General features: G+C 39.2%; 1 protein-coding gene across 3 annotated transcripts; it reads left to right on the top strand.

Moving 5' to 3' along the window:
- Positions 1–484: 484 nt before the first annotated feature.
- Positions 485–20629, top strand: MLH1 (mutL homolog 1). Of its 3 annotated transcripts, XM_009558637.2 has the most exons (19): positions 487–789; positions 1574–1664; positions 1793–1891; positions 2979–3052; positions 3381–3453; positions 4528–4619; positions 5923–5965; positions 6584–6672; positions 8210–8322; positions 8866–8959; positions 9921–10074; positions 10848–11206; positions 12521–12669; positions 14433–14541; positions 15343–15406; positions 15929–16093; positions 16219–16311; positions 16681–16794; positions 17311–20621. In XM_009558637.2, the coding sequence occupies exons 1-19, from the start codon at positions 683–685 to the stop codon at positions 17476–17478; spliced, it is 2250 nt and encodes a 749-aa protein (XP_009556932.1). In that variant the 5' UTR covers positions 487–682; the 3' UTR covers positions 17479–20621. The 3 variants fall into 3 exon arrangements, with proteins under 3 accessions (XP_053913677.1, XP_009556932.1, XP_053913676.1); XM_054057702.1 differs by lacking the exons at positions 16681–16794; positions 17311–20621 and having other exon boundaries at positions 485–789; positions 15929–16092; positions 16199–16669; XM_054057701.1 differs by lacking the exons at positions 487–789; positions 1574–1664; positions 1793–1891; ... (3 more) ...; positions 5923–5965; positions 8866–8959 and having other exon boundaries at positions 17311–20629.
- The last annotated feature ends 2876 nt before the right edge of the window (positions 20630–23505 follow it).

Raw genomic sequence — 23505 nt, 5'->3', positions numbered from 1 at the left:
GCTGCCCCATCCCTGGAGGTGTTCGAGACCAGGCTGGATGAGGCTTTGATCAGCCTGACCCAGTGGGAGGTATCCCTGCCTATGGCATGGGGGTTGGAACTGGGTGGTCTTTAAGGTCCCTTCCAATACTCAGAGACACGTAGAGAAACGCCTGCCCTGCCACAGGCTCATAGCCCAGCCCAGGGCGCGCTGCTACCCGCGAGCAGCGCAGCCTCCTGCCGCCCGGCGGCGCTGTCTCCCCGCAGCGCTAGGCCTCGGCCCCACTCCTCCCAGCCAATCGCAGCAGGCTCACGTGGCCCCGCCCCTTCAACCCGCCCCCTGCGCTCACCCAATCACAGCGGGATCATTTGCCCTTGCCCTCTGGCCCCGCCCTCCGACGCCGCTCAGCCAATCGCAGCGGGGTCACGTGGCCCCGCCTCCGAGCGTGTGGGCTTTTCCCCCGTGACGGGCACCTGCGCCGCCCAATCGCAGAGCCCCTCCCTCGAGACGGGCGGGAAACCGGCGGCTTGACACGAGCGGGGCAGCGCGCCGTCCCTCCCCTCCCGCCGCTTCCCTCCTCCCTATTCACGGGGTCCCTCCGCTCTACCGCAGGCCCCGTGGGGGCCTCTGAGTGCCCACCCCATCCCTGAGCCTCGTCTCCCCTTAGAGCCCCCCCTTACCGGGGCTGCCTGGGCACGGGGCGATGGCCGGCGCCATCCGGCGGCTGGATGAAGCCGTGGTGAACCGCATCGCGGCCGGCGAGGTCATCCAGAGGCCGGCGAACGCCATCAAGGAGATGATCGAGAACTGGTAACGCGGGGGCTGCCCCTCCGACTGCGAGCCGGGAGAGGGGGGCTCGTCCCGAGGAGAAGAGAGGGGGCTGTCGACCTTCGGAGGAGGAGAAGGAGGAGGGGGTTCTTCGTCCTGAGAAGGAGGAGAAGGGGAGGGGTCCTGTCCCGAGCAGGAGGAGGAGGGACGGAGGGGTCTCGTACCTCGAAGGAGGAGGAGGGGAGGGTGGTGTCTGGTCCCTCGGAGGAGGAAGGGGTGGGGGGGATTGTCTTATCCCTCAGAGCAGGGGTGTTTGCTATCGCAGCTCCCAGGCCACCAACGTGTAACGAGGGGTTGTGTGTTGGGAGGAACGGAGGACACACGTCTGCACCTGCTGTGTGCACAGGAGGTCTGCTCTGATCAGACTGTCCGAATCCGGTTACTGAAGATGAAAGTCTGGTGTTAAAGTTGCTGTCGTTTCAGTAGTAAATGTAGTGAGCTGTGTCAGCTGTGTGAAAGCAGCAGCTGGGTCTGTCGGATGTTTTGGTAACAGGGACAAAAGGTCTGCTTCTTGGATTGGGGACTATTCTTCTTAAATTTTGAAATTTCTAAAGATTTGCCGTAGTTGTTGTAGGTGATGTTTTAGAATAATGCATCACTGTTATTAGAAGGAAACAGTGGGAAAGAGGCAGTGAAGATGTGAGTAACAACTAGAGTGGAAGCAAGCTATTATTTGCATGAGAAAAATTGAATTTTAATTCAAAGTCATGTAGTCTTTTATTCTCTAGCATTGCTGTTCTCTAGAAAGTTTTCTTGATTTCTGCAGTTTGGATGCTAAATCTACGAGTATCCAGGTCGTGGTTAAAGAAGGCGGTCTGAAGCTTATCCAGGTCCAAGATAATGGCTGTGGTATCAGAGTGAGTAAACAAAGTTGACAGCTGTATGCTGATGCTTAATGCTACCTCTTAAAATTTATTTCAATTTAGAAATGTTTCTGATCTTGAAAATGCTCAGAAAGTGAGTAGTACTTGTCCCTTTCCTGTAGAAAGAAGATCTGGACATTGTATGTGAGAGATTTACTACGAGTAAACTGCAAAAATTTGAAGACTTGGCTAGTATTTCTACATATGGTTTTAGGGGTGAGGTGAGTGTTTCATGAAGGTTTTGAAACTGCTTGTTGTTATCCTGCTGTTGTGAGCTTTCCATACTATCCCTTTCCTAATAATCTTTACAGTTGGTTTTGGTTTCTGAGAGAGTTTGACATGTTTACATAGTTCAAAACATGTTTCTATGTCTTTCAAGATTAGATGAATGCCCAGGGAGATGTATATATTCTTTTTGCTTTCTCGAATAAGATTTTTTTTTTTTTAATTTGAAGTAAAACAAGGCCTGTCTTCTCAGGAATCTACAGGTGATGACAAAGATTTGAGTGGAAGGTGAATCTTTGATGTCAGAAATCGGTCTAAACAAAAGAGTAAATGTATGAAATGTACATTTGTCTTCCTTTGCTTTTGCTGTTAGTCAAAACTATTATCTCTGACCCCTTGGATAGGAGTTTTCTGTATTCTCATAGGGCGTATCTAACTTCTCTGAAAGAACAGTCCAGGATGAGTTCTGCTTTCCCCTCCAGATGGACAACAAGATATTTAACTATATTGCCTGTGCTCAGATATATACATCCTTGCATATCCAGAGAGTAGGCTGCTTGAGGCCTCTTCTCACACACTGTCAACATAATCAGTTCCGCAGCCAGAGGAGGATGGCCCTGAGGCTGGTTTCAACAGGCTGTGTAGACATGTCCATTGGGTTTTCCAGGAAAACCATTAAAACCTAATTTTGTAATATATACAGTCAGGAGAAGAACTTGGGCAGGGGTGAGAAAGTAATGGGTGAAACTTTCCAGCTGTTTTTGGTAACATGTAAGAAAAAAAAGGCACAACAATAATGGCTAAAAGAAATCTGCAGTGTTATGTTACATGGTTACCTGCTTGCATCGTCAGAAATGATGAAATATTAGAAAAGCCAAAAGAAGATCCTGGATAAAAGTCACATGTTATAGGTACTAAAATTTATTAAAGCCTTACTGACCTGCAATTTTCTTGTAAGGGTTTTTATTAATGACTTGCAAGAGGTATATAAAAATTTATTAACGCTGTTTAAAGTATGGATGCTCTTTCAGCAATCGGTAGTCTTCAGAGCAAGGTTTACAAAGATGCTTTCTCTTTCTCTAGGCATTGGCTAGCATCAGTCATGTTGCCCATGTAACGGTCACGACTAAAACAGCGGATGCAAAGTGTGCGTACAGGTATGCTAGCTATTATCAAAGTGATTTCTGCTGCATGTAGTGATGAAGAGATGTATTTAATTCTATTTTCAGTGCTCTTATTAAGGAGGAGAGTGGGATATGTATTTTTAGGGTAGTTACAAAAAAGACCTAGAATGTGAGGAAACATAATTAGAGTGGTTGGTTTGTTTGTTTCTTTTAATTCCAAATTGTAAAGGTAAGCTTTTCACTTAAAAGCCACGTTTTTTAAAAATAGGGTGGAGGCGGAGGAGGTAATCTTAAAAGGAATACTACTTCAGCAGCCAATGTAGGGTGAGCTTTCACCTCTTTGTTTTTCTTTTCTACTTAGAGCTTCTTATAGTGATGGAAAAATTAAAGCCCCTCCAAAACCCTGTGCTGGAAACCAAGGAACTCAGATCACTGTAGGTTTTTAAGCGTGTTCTGTCTTAACTTCTTCTGTTCCCTAGTCATTATGCTTGCAACGCTTATTGGTATGTGTTACCACATGACAGTATCACCTCATGAAGTGTTTTCTAAATTATGCTGTTGTGTGGTTTTTTTGGGTTTCTATAATTTTGCTTTCTTCCCCAAAAAACAGTAAGGTAAACTTCAGAGATTCTCCCCCATTCCCCCCCTCCCTCCCCCCCTTCCTCCCCCCTGCCTTTCCAAGGACAGCATAGTCAAACATTATCAAAAATACTTTGCAATCCTTCTGGACTGTGAAAAGGCTTAATGAGCGGTTAGGGCTACAAGAAGCTCAAAATATGGAGGAGCGGTCTATGCTGTATGAGCCAGAGTGGAAAGATCAGGGCTGGAACAGGAAACTGCAGAAACTGCTCTTTGTCTTTCAGTCATATCTTTCTTGTATCTACCAAGCTTTCAATGTGGGTTGGGATTACAGCTGGCATTAGGATTATGGAGCTCAGAATGGGAAGGAGAGTGCACAGTGTAGGGTGGAAAGTGGAAGCCTGGACTTCACATGTCAGTGTTTGGGATAATGTACCTTAAAAAAGAAGCTGAACTTTATTTTTTTGCATTTCTCAGTATAGCAGAAAAAAATTTGGCATATTATATAAATGAAGAGAGAAAATGAACAGTTTAAGCTGCTGATTTAGTGATGTTTACAGCCTAGATCGCAGCTACTGTTTTAACATTAATTTGCATTTAATTGAGACACAATGTAATCGGTGAATCCATTGTCATCTGTGGTGGAAGGTATGTAACTTTGACTGAAAAGTGAGCTGTAGAGTAGTTGTTGTTGTTCTTATTGGTAAAAATAGTGATATACCAAAATACTTGAAAACATGCATTTGTCTGGAGTTGTTTTGTTAGGTGAACCTAAGCGGGTAAAGAATAAATTGAATTGTTGATCCTTCATGGCCTAAAATATTCTTGGAAAAGTTTGTTTTATCTATTAAGGAGATAGATTTACTCTAATTGTTTAGTAAGAGAAGATTTTTTAAAATTACTTTTAATTGTGATCTTTATCTCTGTAGGTTGAAGATCTCTTTTACAATGTAAATACAAGGAGGAAAGCTTTAAAAAATCCAAATGAAGAATATGCAAAAATACTAGAAGTTGTTGGCAGGTAAACTGAAACAGGAGGCTGCAATTTTTTTATACTGTCATGGGGACTATTGAGGTTTTTCAGAGGGACTGGCCTATGGCCTATGTGTTTGGTGTCATTTTGGTGATGTTGGTTTTTTTTTTTAAACTATGTTAGTGTATGGTGTCAGGTTGCAGTCCAGTTTGTTACAGAAAATCCGGAGGAGAAACAATGTATTCAGTCTACAACTATTCTTAGTAAGAATTACAGCAAATAAATGGTAATAGACTTGAATGAGTGAACTCCCAATGAACATAGGCTGAACAGAATGCAGGAGCATAGAGATTTGGCTGAATATGAAAAAGCTGAATGGTGATTTCAGATCCTCAAAAAAAAAAAACCCAACTTTTTAACTACCAGATGTTTCCTTCCTCAGTCCCTTTGCTGCATCTTTTACCATGTGCAGAGGCTTTACAAGCAGCATTTACCCAGTTCAACAAAAACTGCTTTACAACTTCAGTAAACACAAAAGCTATCAAGACTGTACGCTAAGCGTTAGCCTGCTCCTTGAATGAGCTACTTAAGAGTCTTTACTGTCAGGGCAGACGTCAGCTAGGAGGTGATGGGTCAGGCCCTGCTGCTCCATGGAACAGGCTGATCTGCAGTTACAGGCTTCCAAATAATTGAGGTGTTTTTTTCCTATTAGGATTTTACATATTTTCATTGTTGTTTTGGTTTTTTCCCTTCTATTGAATTTTTGATATACGAGCTGTCTGGTCACAACACTCTAACCTCTGCCTGCATTTCTACATTTCTTATCTTACCAAGTTCTACTTTGTGTTTTCTCACAACTTGGCAACTTCCCTAGAGGTTTGAGCCAAGGTTATGCAGCTCATAACCTTTAGCTGGGTTTATCAGAACTTGTCTCTGAGGTCACAGACAGCTGAACCGTCTGAGCAGGGGAAGTTAGAAGGGCAAGCCAGCCATTTTTCAGATCCTTCTCCATAGTAGTCGAGACTTGATTCTCTTACACTGAGGAGGTTTTGCTGTTCTTCTAGTTAAACCTATGCAGAGGATCTGGATTAATCAGTTCTACAGAAGATGATATTTTTTTCTGAGAAATAACCTAAGCTGATCCTTGAATTTCATATGGTTACAGATGAGTTATAAATAGAAAACATTTATTTTTATACAGGTTAAGTCTGAAAACTCAATTTGGCTGAAATCACATTACTCTGTAACAGGAAATGAAATAGTTTGCCCCTTTTACTAGCTGCTTTTCAGCATTCGGTGAAAGCAATGTTTTCTTTCATATACTGCAGTCTTATGTTTACCTGTTTTTCAGGTATGCCATCCATAACTCGGGCATCAGCTTTTCAGTTAAAAAGGTATGCAAATAAAGTCTTTAACTTCACCATGTCTCTCTCTGTCTGTATACATAACGTGTATATATAGGAAAATTCCAGAAAATTTGCACTGCATCAGTTGCAGCAGGAGAATAGCGCATAAAGCCTTCCCTTGAATTGAACATTGATGTGTTATCCGATGCAGTTTGGATAGAAAACACATTAGTTAAAAGTACATAAGACAAATATATTTGTCATTTGGAGTTTTACGTGTGGGCAATGTGTTGTTTTGTTTTAGCTTTATGAGTTGTTTCAGCTTCTTTTGAGAGTCTGGTTACTAATTACTGTGTGAAAGAGGATGGGTTGGAGTACCTTTATTCTGTGGCATTCTTGATAACTATTTACTGAACTACTTAGGTTCCCCAATTTTCAAAGATGAAGTTCCTAGCCTAAATGGGACTGATGTGATCTAGCAAATCTTGTAATTGTGTCCCATTTACTATCTATTGCTTTTCTGACAGCAAATCAGTAAATAATAATAAAAACATTATAATGATGTTATGTCCCATGCCTTTGTATTAGAAATGTTATTGTTTAATGCATTTCTAAAACTTCAGCCAGAACTGTGAATTGACTGATATTAATTTCTGCTCTCTTTAGCAAGGTGATACCGTGTCAGATATTAGGACCTTATCAAATGCCTCAACAGTGGACAACATTAGGTCCATCTTTGGAAATGCTGTTAGCAGGTATGTTGATGTCAAGTTTCCTTTTGATGTGAAATTTTCTAGTAAATCTCCTTCTCCTTTCCCTTTTAAAGAATGTGGGCTGTAATACTTTTCCTGCTTCCTTCAAGGTGGATTACAGAGTAGAGGGAGTATTGCAATAATAGAGCTCTCCCTTGTCTTGCAGAATGTTGGACTTTGTAGGAAAGAGGGAAGTTGTAAATTGTTCCTTGACTGCCCGAAGAGGGAACCATCTACTTGTAACTTTGTGTGCTCATTTAAAAAGAGCAAGCTGTACCTGTGTTCTCTACAGGTTCCTAACCTCTTCCTGCACTGTGAAAATCTTATCTCTTCTTACCACAGTCAGCTGTCTGATAAATTTTTGAAGTCTCCTCAAATTAGTTTTTCTAAAATCTTATGGTTTAATATATTGGCAAAAGCTACATTAGCCAAGGGTGAGTAAACCAGGTAGAACAGTTGAAAACAAATAAAACCAATCTTCTTTTAAAATGTATCTGCCACTTAGGAAAAGGAAAAGGTCTCCCTGTATAAGACAATCAGCTGCAAAGAATTCATTGAATGGACTTACAGAATGGATCTGTCCCACAAATACTTGGATGTCAATTTGATTCCGTTACTAAAGTTACACTTCACATGTAAGGAATGTAACTTTTTACTAAAGGAGAGGCTGTTTAGCAGCAAGTTTGTTTGTATTTCTTTCTATGCTTTTTTTTTGTCTACTACTAATGCTTGTTTGGTAGTTTTTTCCTTTGTACAGCTCTGAATAAGTTGTCCATTTCAAATTAAGTGTTTTGATCAGATGTTTTAAAGTGAAACTTTTATTTTACCCAAATTAAGATGGTGTTTAGTTTGTTATTTCAGCTTAAAAAATGAATTCAAATAAAAATGGCAGTAAGTGTATATCATGGTTGAATTGGAAGTAAGTTGCTCATTAGCCTTTTCTATGTTAACTTTAGAAGTTGGCATACAAGCTGTTTGCCAGACAGCTTGTGCTCACTGGCTTCCAAAGTGGATTTCCTTGACTAGTGAACAATGAAAGTTGTTAATGTTAGGATTTGTATGCAGGAGATGGAAAAATTTTTTTTTTTACATTTTAGTGACTTACCAGCTCACCAATAAGTATTAGATTGGCAAAAGTAGACAGAGAATTTAAAGAAAAAGAATGTTGTTCCCTGGCTGCAGATAACTTTGAGGTGTCCTTGTCTATCACTGTCAGTGACTTAAATGATGAAATGCATATGAGAATTATCAATACACAGTTAGAATATTATGGATAGCATGGTATTAAAATGGACTACATAGATTGTATGGACTACAATCATACTGTATGACTCTTTCACTTAGAAACAATGCAGTACAGGTCAAATAATTTTTGTGACTTGACAATGAATGTTTGAACTCTCAGATAATTCTGATGTTTTCACTAACTGTGATATACATAAAATACAGAACAATATATTGCTACTTGTGAGTACTGCCTGAAATCTGCATGAAGAGAAAAATTTATTTTTTGTGTGTGTTTCTGTCACACTGTCCATAGGGAACTGATAGAAGTGGGTTGTGAAGATGCAAGTCTGGCCTTTAAAATGAAAGGCTACATCACAAATGCAAACTACTCTGTGAAGAAATGTACATTTTTACTCTTCATAAACCGTAAGTTTAAAAAGAAAAAAAGTAGCATGTTGTACAGTCATATGTTGCTTCCATAGTAATCACAACAGCTTTCTGAAGAACTACAAAATATATGAGTATTCTGAAGAATATTTTACTGTTAATTGTAGAGCTTAAGGTGTTTTTCAGTTTGTGGTGTGCATCATGTTTTGCACTGTAAATAGTGGAAAGCAGATAAGACTGGGCTTAAAGGAACTTAAGCTTGTGGAGTATGGAGGTTATGATTGTGTCCTGCCAGCTTGTATGGAGTGGTCTTGCTGTTCTGTAACAACATTTACAATCCTAGTCTGTAGGAAATAATGAAAAGGTAGTCTGGTTATTTTGCTATTTGTAGGGAAAAAAAATACTTGCAAAACACACTAGGAAGATATTTCCTATTCCTGGTTTTATATGAAGAATAAATATGTCTCAGGAAAAAGGGTATAAATGGATGCAGTGTGAACATCTTGGTCTGAAAGAGTAGTTGGATGCTCTGCAGTATTTCAGTATGGCTCTTTGAAAATAGCATTTTGTTCTGTGTTTCAGATCGATTGGTAGAGTCAGCCGCTTTGCGGAAAGCCATAGAAACTGTGTATGCTGCTTATTTGCCAAAAAGTACACATCCTTTCCTATACTTAAGGTAAAGTAGTAGGAAGAAGTAGCCTTTTACTACTGTCTTGTAGGATGTAGCTAGGGTGAGTAGGTTTAGAAGGACATTTGTGTTTCTTATAGTAGTGTTAAGCATTGCACTGAGGTACATAATTGACAGACAGGAGGTAATTAAATCACATTAAAGAAATGTTAGGAAGGACAGGCCTTATTTTCTGAAGTATTGTGTGCCTGTAATTTCAGCTTGAGTCTTTCCATATTATGGTTGCTCAATGAGTTATGCTAGGAATACAGCAGAGCATTTAGGACCAATCAGATAGTGTATTCCAAACTTTTTAACATTTTACCTTGCTAGGACTTATATTTGTATAGGTATTTTTAACAGTTACTATTCTTGATATGCTAATACAACAAAAAGTGAATTTCAAACTGCTTACAGGAAATAAGTAGTTTTCAAAGTCAAGTAATAGCTAAAATTGAACAGAAATTGCCCTTTAAAAATCAGAGAATATGATGTAGAATGGAAATCCTGGCTTTGTAATTGCTTAACGATTGATTCTCGCCATTCACCAGTGAAATCTATTGATGTCCTGTGCTTTCTAACAAATTCTTGCACTGCAGCACTTAATGGAATTTCTGCTTGGTGGTACTGCTAAATGACTTAGCAGAAGTCTAACTCGTGAGACTCTGCAAGTGAAAGATATTTCAAAAAACTGTTTTGCAGCAGTACAGTGGAGAGTTTGGTTTAAGCTTACCTAGGTAAGCTGATTTTTGTGAATTTGGAATACAGTTCTTCTGAGTAATTGCTTTTAAATACATTACAGTCAGATTTGTTTGGTTATAACTTTAGCAGGTTCCAGGAATATTTTGGCTTCTCTGCATGTAGTAATGGCTCAGTCTGACAAATTTTTTACTGAACCAATTTATGCCCACTCTGCTGTCCATATTTGTAGGAAAATTGGAGGTTAACCTCTTTCAAAATTGTTTTCCAGCCTGGAAATAACCCCCCAGAATGTGGATGTGAATGTGCACCCTACAAAACATGAGGTCCATTTCCTCCATGAAGACAGTATTTTAGAGCGTGTGCAACAGCACATAGAGAGCAAGTTATTGGGCTCTAATTCTTCAAGGATGTACTTCACTCAGGTGAGATGTTTTACTCTTCATAAAACACGTGTGGTCACGTGTTTCAGGTGACCACATCTCTGCACTGTTTTAACTATTTTGGATATGTTTACCCAGTTCCGTAGAACAATTTCTGCAGTGACTGATAGTCATCAGTGTTCCACTAGTAGCTTGAGAACATTGCTCTGTTTCAGGGATTAAATTGCATTAAAATACCAATGTTAACAATGCAGCAGTGAACTTAGTGGGGAACAAGTGCATGAAAACTTTTACATGCCTTTCTGTCAAGTATCTGCTCAGTGTTTTATTGTACAACTACCTTAGCCTTCACACGTAGTAAATTGTTCTTACTTTGCCTTGGGATATGTGAAATAAGCGTGACCGAGGAAATCAATTGTTCTATGTTTTGAAAAGACTTTGCATTTAATCTAAGAGAAAAAAAATGAGGTAAAAGATTTCTTAATCTCACTTGATATTATATTGAGTATAGTATAAGAATTGGAATCTTTTAAAAAACAATTTTCCTCGTGCTTTTTTACATTAAGGATTTTCTTTTTGAGACAAGGGGATGCTAACTAATGATTTCATTGACTGCAAGATGATGACATTCTTGCTATAGGTATAGCAAGTGCAAAGTTGGCAGCCTGTTCAAGCAGCTGACACTGTGCTGTGGGGCTTGAAAGTTACTTGCCTCTGAGCAGTAAGATACTGTGGGAAATGTGGTTAATCTTTGTGGTCTTTTTTCCTTGTTGTTGTTGAATCTCTTCTTTTTACTTCTCCATATATGAACAAAGACATTGCTTCCAGGGGCTGAATGTTCTTCCAGTGAGGCTGTAAAACCAGCAGCAAATACTTCTGCGTCTACCAAAGGAACCAGTGATAAAGTTTACGCACATCAGATGGTCCGGACTGATTCCCGAGAGCAGAAATTGGATGCTTTTCTTCAGCCAGTGAACAATCCCCTAAGTACAGGCCCCACTGAAGTGACGACAGAGGTTAATGCAGGACCTCCAGAAGGTGCAGTCAGGCCACAGGACGCTGAGATGGAAGATGTCAGTGATGTTATTGAAATGGCTAATGTTCAGGAGGATGCAGTGAAGCCTGGGGGGCTGAGTGAGAGTGGACATTTGTCTCCTGAGAAAGCGCCTCCTCGGTAAGTCTTATCTTTCCTGAGGTCACGCAGGGATCTTATTTACTTTCCATGAAATTTTAATGAGAAATTAACCTTCATCTTTGAACTGTAAATTGCATAACTCGTGATAAATTTTGCAACTGGAATGGGATTTCCATGCATACTGAAAGGCAGGAACCAGTCTAAATAGTAACATTAACTTTAGTTTAGGGAGGTCGCACTGGTCTGCCTCTATTTGGAGGCCCTCCTTTTGTGAGGGGATAGAAAGACAGAAACTACTATGTCACTGAATTTTGTAGACATTACCCTAGTAAAGATAAAAATGCAGTCCTCTTTCTATAGCTCCTGCAGAAGCTATTTGCAAAGACTAAAATCTTCTGAGGGAATCTGATTCCTCCCTGGCTCCAGTACTACAGAAAAATGATGATAAAAAATCATTAGAAATATCAGCATTTTTGTGTCGTTTGGAGCCCAGTTGTCTTACTTCTTAAACAACAGATGTCTGATGGTGTTAACGTAGAGACAAACACATAACCATTTCAGGTAGGTTATATGTGGTGCTTTATTTTGAGGCCCCAGGAACCTGGGGTATTCAAACCCAAATCAGGTTCCCAGACCATCCCGGCGCGTCCGCAATTTAACCCTTAAGTGTTTCATAATCTAATGTATATTCAACAGATTACATCATTTCTTCATGCACATGTATTTGAAGATTGTCTCATCATTTGTGTGGACACCTGCATTTCTTTATCTTCAGTTGACTGCCCTTGGTATGCTTCTGGCCTTCACAAATGTAGACTGTGTTCAGATAAGGTTGTTAGTAAAAGCGTAGGCTCCGCTCGGATAAGGTTGTTAGTACATTCTTTCTAAGCACTCCCTAATATCATACTTGTGAAGGTTATATGTGGTCTGTGAGAAAACCGTCACTGTCTACAGAGACAGACACGAAGTCTGCACAAACTTAACTATAAAGATCAACAAAATTAAATGCTAAATACAATATATATCAAATGCTAAATACAATATATATAACCTATAATTCTAATCTTACTTAATTGAGCCCTAATTCTTCAGCTAAATTAACGTTTTCCCAACATTTCCCCCCCAATGGCACTAGTATCAGAGTTGTAAATTCTCTTATGAACTATGTTTTCCTAACAATTTATGCCTCAGAAGTAAAATAAAACAGTCTGTCTTTCTGGGAATCTTTGGGAAACTTTCTGCATTTCCTGAGTAAACGTAGAGTACATGAATTGAGCCTCCCATCTGTTGCACGTGTGTTTTGCCTAAGTGATAGCAGAATGGAACATAATTCCTTTTGCTTTGGTATTGCAGAAAGAGACTGCGGGAAGACATGGACATAGAAATGGAGAAAGATGACACGAGAAAGGATATGACTGCTGCCTGCACCCCTAGAAGAAGAATCATCAACTTGACCAGTGTATTGACTCTCCAGGAAGAAATTAGTAACCAGGCACATGCAAGTAAGCAAGCCTTTTGCTTCTCACGATTATTGTTACTCCACCAACTTAAATATTTGTTTGAACTGTTGAGGAAAAATACATTTAAAAGGTATTCCAGTCAGTTCACTGTGCTACAAAGTGAGCTTTCAAAAAGGTTTTGTTAAACGTCAAGAGTGAAACTTTGCGCAGGCAGCTGCCAGACTGAGCCACACTGGAGGACTGTTCTAAACCTTGTCACACAGACTGAGCCACACTGGAGGACTGTACCTTGTCAGCTGATAAATATCTTATGCATTCTGCATAACTTGCAAACCTTAACTTGCACCATAACTAATTACACTATAAAATCACAGCTTGAAAAGCTAAGTTATGTTGTAATTTTAAAATGGAAATGGCAGCCACGATAAGGTCATGACAAAAATTTTGCTTAGTCGCATGATTGTGAAGTAGAGTGGGACAGGCTTGATAATCATCATTTCTATTTATTCCTTTTGCTTTTCATTTTCATTTGTCTGTTCCACTTACATGAAATGCTGAGATTGATGAAATATTATTCTCTCTCTGATGAGTGTTTTGCAGTTGTTCCAAGGGTTATTTCCCTCTTAACTCTTCCAGTTGCCTTCAGAGTCACACTGAGTCATGTAATCATGAATAATGAATATTATTCAATCAGTCTAAATGTTGGGAACCTCAGGTTCTGGGATTTTTATGGAATATATTTTGACTTTACTTGTAGTAAGAATTTGGGGAAGCCCCACAGCTAACAGACTAACAGGCAGCTATAGTAAATAACTTTTTTTCATTTTTTTTAATGACTTAAAACCTTAATCTTCAGAAAGCATGTACTGACACTTTACCTGGGCTCCAGAAAAAGTTTTGCATTAGGCTGGTAATTGCATATCTGACTGTTTTAAATACTGAAATCAAACAGCTATGCCCGAGTCATAAAATGTCCAAAAATGTCTCAAAAGTACATGGGAGACTTCATGCAGCTGCTTGAGGGTTGCATCTTGTTTTCATATGTCTTATCTACAGGAAACCTTAGCAAGAAAGAAATATTCTTCTCACAGCATTTTATACCTTTGGAAAAGGTAGCAATGGAATTAGGGCAGCGTAATGCTTTGTAAGTGCTGTGAATGCAGTGACAAGCTCCTGTAATGAAGCTGCTCCCTAGGACTGCAACTAGTGACTTTTTTTGTGGGATGCATACAGCGGACTCTTATTACGGAATCTGATTTCTCATACTACTTTCTTTTTAATACCTACAAATGAGAAGGCTGGAAACCTTATTCTGAGAGAGAAAAATGAAGAAATTATGGATCGATTCTATCGCACTTTCAGAATTTGATCTGAGAATATTAAATTCTGTTACAAAGTTGTTTTAAATCTACTTTTTTTTTTTTTTGAAGTATGTCTGTGCTCCCTTACTAATCTCCCGTGGCTGTAAACAAATTTTGCAAGGCTGTTGAAGTCAGACATGGAAATTATGATGATAATTATTATTCTAAACTAGAAATGCAAATTAAAAAAAAAAAACTGTTCTAGAAGTATTCTCACTTATGCTTTGATACATGCATTTGCACACAAATGATTAATATTTCAAAACATGGATACTTGGTAGCACAAGCCTATAAGAAAAAGCAGGGCTGTAGTAGTGACTGAGCAAGTAACGTGAAACTTGAACACTAAAAAGACTCAAACCACTCTTCTGAATAAATCGGGGCAGGGTTGCAAATATGAAATAATATCCTCTTGTTTCTTCCTCACCCTCTCAATCGTTTCAGGTCTTCAGGAGATGCTACACGATCACTCATTTGTTGGCTGTGTCAGTCCTCAGTGGGCTTTGGCCCAGTATCAGACAAAACTGTATCTTCTCAACACAACGAAACTCAGGTAAAGAAGCCATTAGACTGGTTGGCAGTGGAAATCACTTCCAAGCTAATTAGAAGAAGGAAGGAAATCATAGGAAAAAACCCGTAATTTTCTTGTTGCCTATCCAAAAAGTCATGAGGCTAAAGATTAAGCAATCAGTTCGGAACGGTGGAAACAGGTCTGGCATGCTCAAGGAGACTTGCAGGGAATTAGTGTCATTAAAATGCCAGCTACTGTATTGTGTGTTCGCAGACTGGGGGAAGTGAAAGACATTTTATTTGCTTCTTGATCGTCTACAGCAGCAACTGATCTACGGCATAAGATGATGAGTAAGCAAAGGCTTCAGAAAGGTCATTCAAAGCATATCCAGTTGCGTTAAAAGAAGATGCAGGACATCATCATAACACAAAGTTTGTATTTTGGTATATGCAGCCTTATAGGGCCAGCTACATAAATTTTGTAACAAAAAAAGAGAATATGCTTAAGATAGACATGCCTATCAACCTCCAAGCTCCTGTGGGTTTCTTGTAGTGCTGCAAAGGAGTTGAATTACAGGATCCCTGGGAAAAATATTATAGGGGCTTGAGCGTGTAACATTTCTGCAACAATGTGGCTGGTGATATCAGAAACCAAGAAACAGATGCAATTGTAAACATATAGAGAGTGTGTGTGAATTTTAAACTGTTTAGTTAAAGTAAGATCTTTGTTAATATGAATGGATATCTACATCTAATATTTCCAGCTGTTACTTTCCCCTCTTAATTAGAGTAACTTGGAGATACATAATCCTGTCCATATAACTAATTTTGTACTTCAATTTAGCCAAGAACTCTTCTACCAGATACTTATTTATGACTTCGCAAACTTTGGAGTCTTAAGATTGTCTGTAAGTATAATTTTACCTTAAATCCTGTAGAAAAGGAATTTTTTTTTAAATATATATACAATAAGCCTGTCATTTCAGACAAGGGTATAGTTTTGCAGGTTGGGTTTTGTCCACTGTAAGAGTATTGCTTTGTTTCTTTTACAGAAAGAATAGAATGTAGAGAAGTGTTAATAATTTTGTAGCTACTTACTGCTTGTCATTGGTGTCACTTCTAGTTATTCTTCAAGTTTCACAGTCGCTCATTACGTTGGGACAAATAATTTGAATACCCAATCTATCAAAAATAGTGTTGATTGCTAGTGTTCATCCTGTAAATATCACAGCACTTTGCAGGATTGTGGACTGCACAGTCTTATATCAGAGAGAAATTTAATACTTTTTAGACTGATTATGATAAGAACTGTTTGCTCTGTAGGCCAGAAACGGTATTTTACATTTAGCTTATATATGTGAAGGAAGAAGCTATAGATTTCCAGTGGAGTGTGTGATCATAAACAGCAGTTCTGCCTTCTCCATTTCTAGGAGCCAGCTCCTTTGTATGAGCTTTCGATGCTTGCTTTAGAGGATCCTGAAAGTGGCTGGACAGAAGAAGATGGCCCAAAAGAAGGGCTTGCTGAATACATTGTGGAGTTTTTGAAAAAGAAGACTGAAATGTTGAAAGATTATTTTTCTCTTGAAATTGATGAGGTGACTGCTGCTGTGACTTCTGACTGTAAATGAATGACGGGATTGGCAGTGTTAGGTTTACAGTTGGACTCAATCTTAAAGATCTTTTCCAACCTAAATGATTCTGCAATTCTTTTGCCTTGCAGGAAGGAAACCTGATTGGGTTACCACTTCTGATAGACAACTATGTTCCACCACTGGAAGGACTGCCCATGTTTATCCTTCGCTTGGCCACAGAGGTATAATCACGTAGCGATTTTATTTGTGCACAAATGACTTTCTATTTAGGAAAGAATGAAGTGAATCAAATCAGTTCATCAGAAGCTGGAAAGTCTGGAGTTCGTTAAATGTACTGTTCCATGCTCCAGACACTATTGCTGTGGCTAGTGGTAGTTGTACTTTGCCTCTTCATTCATAACTACTGATTGAATGAGAATATATTTTGAAAGCCTGCATGTCTACCCTTCTTTTTTCATGTTGTTTTCTTATACCTTTACCTTATCAGCACAAAAAGGGCCAAGAATTATTAATATTTTCCCGCATTAAGAATCTTCTTGTCCCTGACTGCTGCCCAGATTCCACTAAATGATTACTTTTTCTTCTGACAGGTAAATTGGGATGAAGAGAAGGAGTGTTTTGAAAGCCTAAGTAAAGAATTAGCTATGTTCTACTCCATTAGAAAGCAATATATAACAGATGAAGCAAACCTGACAGACTCTCAGGTACAAGAATATGTAACCATTGTTATGAACACACACCACTAAGCACGAAACAACTTTTTTAACTGTAGACTTCTAGTCCCAGCTCTGCTTTCAGTTAAGTGAATCGGTAGCAGTGTGGCAAGATTCTGAAGGAATATGGCTTAAATTTTCTGAAGTATTCTATGTATTAAGGGAACCTTCTAACTTTGGGTAGTGCACTGTACTTAATATTACAACAATCCTTGGCCTTTGAGTTTGGGATGTATTCTTTTTACCTGCTGAGCTATGATAAATTTATATGGAAGAAAAAGGATGCCTATAAACTAAAAATATAGTCTGCATGTATCTAAGTATCTGATCATTCAGGTCAGCTCGTCCATTCTGCAAGTGACTTTCCAGAGCTTAAAATTAACTAATAGTAGCTGAATTTTACAATCGTTGTAGACTTACGCGATAAAGTTTCTTAAGGAGTGATCTCCTTGTAAAAGAGAATTTCTGTTTAATTTTTTCCTTTTTTTTTCTTCCCCTGTGTTTCAGAATGAAGATTCTAATTCTGGTTCAAAAACATGGAAGTGGACTGTGGAACATGTACTTTACAAAGCTTTTAGGACTCATCTTTTACCTCCTAAACACTTCACAGAAGATGGCAACATTTTGCAGCTTGCTAACCTGCCTGACCTGTATAAAGTTTTTGAGAGATGTTGAGCAAGTAGCTATTACGGACTTGTGCATATCTAAAAAACATTCATGCTACACTCCTTTTAGTAAAGGATAAAGCTGGAAAGAGGGGATTTAATGTCATAGTAAAATAGCAAATTGTCTATTTTCCTTCTGTTGACCAGAGAATAAAAAGAATTGTTCTAGCTATGTCTAAACCTAACTGAAGTTCCTAAAATAACATCTCCACTTCTGCTTTGAGTTTTGCTATTCAGCAATATGCTAACAGAATACAGGCTCTCCTGAAGAAAGTTAATTGGGTTAAGCTCTGTCTCCTTTAGCAATTACTTAACTTAATTGAAACGTGAGTGCTTTAACTTAGCTTGCTTTCTGAAAGTAGCATAGGTTACCTACTTTCTTTTGTTTTAAGAATGACTGTGTGACACTACCTGTGATATGAATGCACGTGCAAAGCACTTAAAAGCATCTCTTACTGTAGGAGCCAGTCTTGTAATGTTTCAGACCCCTTGCTGAAATAAGGAAAATCCTTCCCCTTTAAATCAAGGAGTCTGAAAATTGGAACAGGAATCCTCTGACAAGAGCAAATGAGCAGGCACACAACATTCATCTCAAAGAAGAGTTGCAGTTGGTAATCTGATTACTCTCCAGTGTGCAAGGAAGCTGTTAGTCTTGTTCAGGCAGGATAAAAGTGGTTGTGCTTTAATTTGACCCCTGACTTTTCTTGAGACCACCGCAAACTTGAATTGTCACAAGGAGGCCCATGTTGCCATCCTAGATCTTCACTAGGGATGTGGTTTAGAGGAAGTGAAGTAGAAGCAGATGTGCTCTCCACCATGTGCCAAATGAGGGTTTAGCAGATGTTTTGTACGTGTGAATACTCTCAAAATCTCCAAAGTATTCTTTATCTTTAGAATATGCACTGTAAGGATAACTGATCAAGACACTGATGGTTTCTTCTGAACAAAGAGATGAAGACAGAATCAACAGCACAGACATCGATCGCTGAACTATAATTGCACTATAATTGTCTCGAATTTAATGGTAGGTCTAGGGAGATCTGCTTACATACAAGGCGGTTTCTCAACAGGGAAAGCATTTTTCTAAGTCCCAGAGGCATCAAGCATCCAAACCAAAAAAGAAAGCAAACCTAAGTTTTGCACTGTAAAGATGGCTGTTCCCTGTGAGAGCAGCTCTGATGGGAGCAGAAGCATTAATGCTCTGGATTGCAGAGGTCCTGAATCCTGCCTTGCTTTGCTTTGAAAAATACCCCTGAAGGGCAGCAGTTAGCCCCAGGAAAGCATCTGATATGAGTCCAACACGGCGATTCCTCATAGACGGGCATCTGCTGGCCTCAAGCAAAGCCTAACACAGGGAAAGCATGACTTCTAATATTTCAAGAGTTGCCACTGAAGGTGCTGTTTATTTCCCACTTGCAATGTGCCAGAATGAAAAGAGTGGTTGTTCTTAATAGTAGCGATTAGGCTGTGGACAAAACCCCACACCTTTCCAGAAAGCACCTTCTTCCTTGTATTACTCTTCCCTCTTTGATGGTGATACTGTCAAGGAGAGAACTGAAGCATTGAGTCTCCCTGAGCGAGCCAGACCAGCAAGGCAGGAAGTAGCTACCACACAGAGCGTAACAACTGAGGGATCAACCAAACGAAATCCAAAGTGAGCAAGTGGCTTGAGCTGGCTTTGACCCACAGATTGCTTCCTGGGAATGGGGGATGCCCTGATAGTCAAGCGTACAGGGACTGGTAAGGGGAATCCTGTTTGCATTGTGATTCTGCTGGATATTTTATATATCTGTGTGGTGATTTCTGCATGTTGTTGTAGCACTTTTCTAAATCCAACTGGCACGTAATGCCTAACGTATCAAATAAATAGATTTGATATTAAACATCAAAAGTTCACTCTGTGGAACATTTGAAGGAACCCATGTAGAGATTCTGTACTGGATTCTGATGTGTGCACGTTAGGTGTGGCAGCAGATTGGTGACACGTACTCTCATGTCAGAATGCTCGGTACTGATCACACCTTTCTGCAGGTTCCTGATCTGACACAATAACAACCCAGAAATTTGTAAGCATATTTTTTTAAATTCATTATTTTCTCTTTTTGGTATTTAATGGAAATCTGATTATATAGTGCCTTATATTTGCTGACACAAAATGAAAAATAGTTGCAATAAGGCTGAAACAGTATTTTTAAAAATAATCTTATGTAGTTCAGAGCTTTAAGCAACCTCAGACAGATTACATCCCTTCTTAGTGGGAAAACAAAGTTTCTTGCAACATGTATTTTGAAGTTATGATTGCAACAAATTGTCAATCCAAACACTCCTGAGCCTCTAATGGGTTCTAAAATGACAGCCAGCTTGATGGGGTTTTTGTTTTTTTTTAAATCCCTTTTTAGATTATTCATTCATACCTGCTTCTTGAAACAAGCCTCATTTACCCATTTCAAATCTCATTTGCAAGCCAAGTAAAAAGAAAACCCAAGATATTACAAACAGCACACAGCCCCATTTGCTGTGTTAACAGCAGTTCATAAATTCAGCTTTTCAAAACTAGAAAACCAAAGGGTGAACTTCTTTCTTGCCTGCTTGTTTAACTGCTCAAATCAACTCAATTACTTGCTACTCACAGGAAAACAGAAGAATGACATTAAAAGTTCTCCACAGAGTTGGTCATTTCCTTGGTGAACTACCCGTGTATGAAAACAGGGCATTTCAATTAATCTACAGACTGAGAATCTGAACCATGCACCACAAATAGAATACATGCTGGTTTAGGAGAGCTTGAAAAATCTTTACTTTGTTTGCTATATAGTTATTCATGTTTGGTATAATAGAGTATCTCCCTGGTCCGCTAAGGATTTTCTGTCACTAGCACATAGGGCTTGTTCTGCTTTACAGCTAATGACTTTGTATTAATTCTCCTTTCCTATTTTTACTGAGTGTTAACTGCAGGAGGAAGCAGGCACTGAGACTGCATTTCTTAGATTTCCAGAGGAATTCCATATTGCAGATTGAGGGTGGTGGTCAAAATCATGCACCTAGATGAAGCTCATAGGTCTAATGGAATTTTTGACCATTTATCCCAGTTACATTTTTCTCATCGAGTTTAATATTTGATTGGGAACATTCCAGCACTGCTAAATAACAGGTTTTATTTTTTTTTCTAACTATTTATTCTTACCTGCATTCTCTGAAACAGATCTTGAATATATTGAAGTGATAGAAGTTATAGACTTGATCCTGACTTGTATTTTTCATCCAGCAGTCACAGTAGAGAATTCTAGAAATAGCATACTGAAGCCAATGCAACCACTTACAGCCTTCAATGTGTACTCATCTTCAGTGTGAAGGAAGACAGACCACCTGATCTTTCAGACATACACTTAGTTGCAGAACTGTTACTTGGAGCAAAAGGGAGGTGATTACTGTTAAAACCCGATAGCAACCAAAGTGAAATAAAATAGCTGTAAAGGTATTCTCAAAACATCTGCTTACGTGCAGCTCTTGCAGACTTCAATGGTGAAACTTTCACCTCCGTCTCTTCCTTTGCTTTCCCCTTGTACTGTCCCCACACTGGTCTTTATTTGGTGCTGTAGCCTCAGCTCCAACAGGACAACCAAGCAAGTAATCATGTTCAGGACGCAAGGCCACTTTCAATAAGTGATCTCCCAGCCCACTTACAATGTACCATACCCAAAGCTGAAAAGAGAAAAGAAATTCTGCTTCCACACAGCCCTAAACAGTGTTGAACATAAATATCCCATCTGCAATTTCCAGGGCTCAGCAAGTTCCAGGCTGAGAGTTTGACAGCTGCAGTGGCTGATGAGCCCCTGATGCCCATTTACTGGTTTGTCGAGATCGATTGAAGGAAAGACAATGTATGTTTTAATGTTTTGAGGACTGGCTTTTGGTTTGTGCTTTCAGTGGAAAAATCTGAAAAGGAAAAGCTGTGACTGGAAGAGATAGAACACATCCCATCCTGTCTTCTACCCATTATGCTTCTGTTCCACAGCAATGGAAATATCACAGAGGAATATATGCTGGTAATTAATATTTACAGTGAAGTTTGCTAAAACCCCATAACAGCTGTACAAGGAAAGTGACAATAGTTGCATCCCTCTTTACGTAGGAAGTAGACGTTACCTAAAACTTTTTTAACAAACACAGGTTAACACTTCAGATCTGTATCTGAAAATACAGATCTTGCACTTGCACACCTAAATGGAATGAGCCATTCCATTTCCATACCTCCCTTTCACTACTGAGGTAACAATAGAGTTTGTAAAGGTTCACTTACTCCAGTTTACTCCATGAACCTGAAGAGCATTCATCACCAGTACAGGAGTGGGAACTAAGGCTGGAGCACATCCCATAGGACAGGCTGAGAGAGTTGGGGTTGTTCAGCCTGGAGAAGAGAAGGCTCTGGGGAGATCTTATAGCGACCTTCCTGGTGGGAGGTGTCCCTGCCCACGGCAGGGAGCTGGAACTACATGATCTTTAAGGTCCCTTCCAACCCAAACTATTTATGATTCCATGATTCTAAGTTATTTCAAAAGCTCCTTGCATCCTTTTGATATCACATATGCAACCAAGAAATGGTGATCCACTATGAGTAACACTGCATCCTTACAGGTAGCCGAACAGCAATATAACACATTTTGCATAAAATCTACATAAACTGGAATTCTCATTATCCCACAAGATATAAAAAAGTGGCACATGCAGATTTTTAGTAGATAAAACAACGAAATATCATAATGCATTACCCATGTTTGAACATTTTTATTTTAGAAAGTGAACATATCTGTTAAAAAAGAAAATGCATGGAGTTAAAAAAAAGTAAACATAAAACTAATGACAAATGCTCAATAACATAAAATAATTTTACCTAGTGAGTCCCAACAATCATTAAATATACTTCCGCCATTGAGAAGTTTTACTTCATTATATTATCAGTCTCTTGATTAAGTACACAAGACACCACTTTCCAGTAATTACCTAGTCATTAGAAGATCAACTTCAGGAATCGCTGAATAATAAAATACATAATGGACAAATATTTTCATACCACCTGGGAGGCAACCTAATATACATATGTCAACAAGGTACATCTTTGTGAGGTATTACAGTACATGGGAACCGTTCCCTTTGCTTTCTACTGAATAAATTCTCCTGTCAGCAGCTCCACCAGCAAGTCAGCCTCAGACTCTGTTGCCAGTTTCCAATCCCCAACAACTTCCCTCAGAGATTTTCTTTCTGTAAAAGATTACACAAGTTGCAATGAAAGAAGATGCATGTCAACAAAACATAGACTGAAAACAGGGAGGCTGAAAAGGTCATCTGCTTTTCCAGAGGAGCTATAGAAGATTTCAGCTTCTCAAGAACATTTAATACCTCTCCTACCTTGAGCTTTGCCATGTGTGGTGAAATGAAAGCAGGGGGCAAGATAATTCCAAAAGTAAATAAAGTACTTTCCAAAATAAGGATATTGCGTCTCATACCAACCAAAGTACATTACAAAGACACAGCTGCTTCGATGTAACCCATTTGTATTATTAAACAAACTGAGAAGGGGAAATATTGAAGTAGTTTTGCCTGTGCAAGCTTCAGGATGAGTATATTTGTCCTAGACCTACACTGAAAGAAAATCTCTTCTTAGCACTCTTGCATTGCCATCCCCAAAGAAATAGCTCTCCTTACTTTCAAAGGCGCTTTTACACCACCGTCCTTCCCAGGACAGCCAACAAATAAATGCTGGAGGTGTTCCACTCAGAGCCTGCAGCCTCTTAATGCTAATCTCCTGAACAGTGCTCTCAGACTCCTGTGCTCGGGTTAACGAGAACTCAGCAGAGGTCCCTAACTACAGGCTCTCATGAGCATGGCAGGATTTCCTGCTTGAAGGTTGCTAAAACATACAGACCAGGTCCAAAGATGATGAATTCTCATGAGTGAGCCCATCTTCCAAATCATTTGGGAAGGAACAAGAAGAAAAAAAAAAATTTTAGCAATATTCAGGTCCTATGCAAAGGAACTT

The sequence above is a fragment of the Cuculus canorus genome, chromosome 2 (assembly GCF_017976375.1).
Source record: "Cuculus canorus isolate bCucCan1 chromosome 2, bCucCan1.pri, whole genome shotgun sequence".
NCBI lineage: Eukaryota > Metazoa > Chordata > Aves > Cuculiformes > Cuculidae > Cuculus > Cuculus canorus.
The sequence above is the reverse complement of the archived record's forward strand: the minus strand, read 5'-3'. Positions and strand labels throughout refer to the sequence as shown.

Bases quoted from the DNA above. Each gene is read 5' to 3' on its own strand.
- MLH1 (XM_009558637.2), top strand. From the start codon at position 683: ATGGCCGGCGCCATCCGGCGGCTGGATGAAGCCGTGGTGAACCGCATC. The intron at 4,620-5,922 runs GTAAACTGAAAC...CCTGTTTTTCAG, and splicing joins ATACTAGAAGTTGTTGGCAG to GTATGCCATCCATAACTCGG. The intron at 11,207-12,520 runs GTAAGTCTTATC...TTGGTATTGCAG, and splicing joins CCTGAGAAAGCGCCTCCTCG to AAAGAGACTGCGGGAAGACA.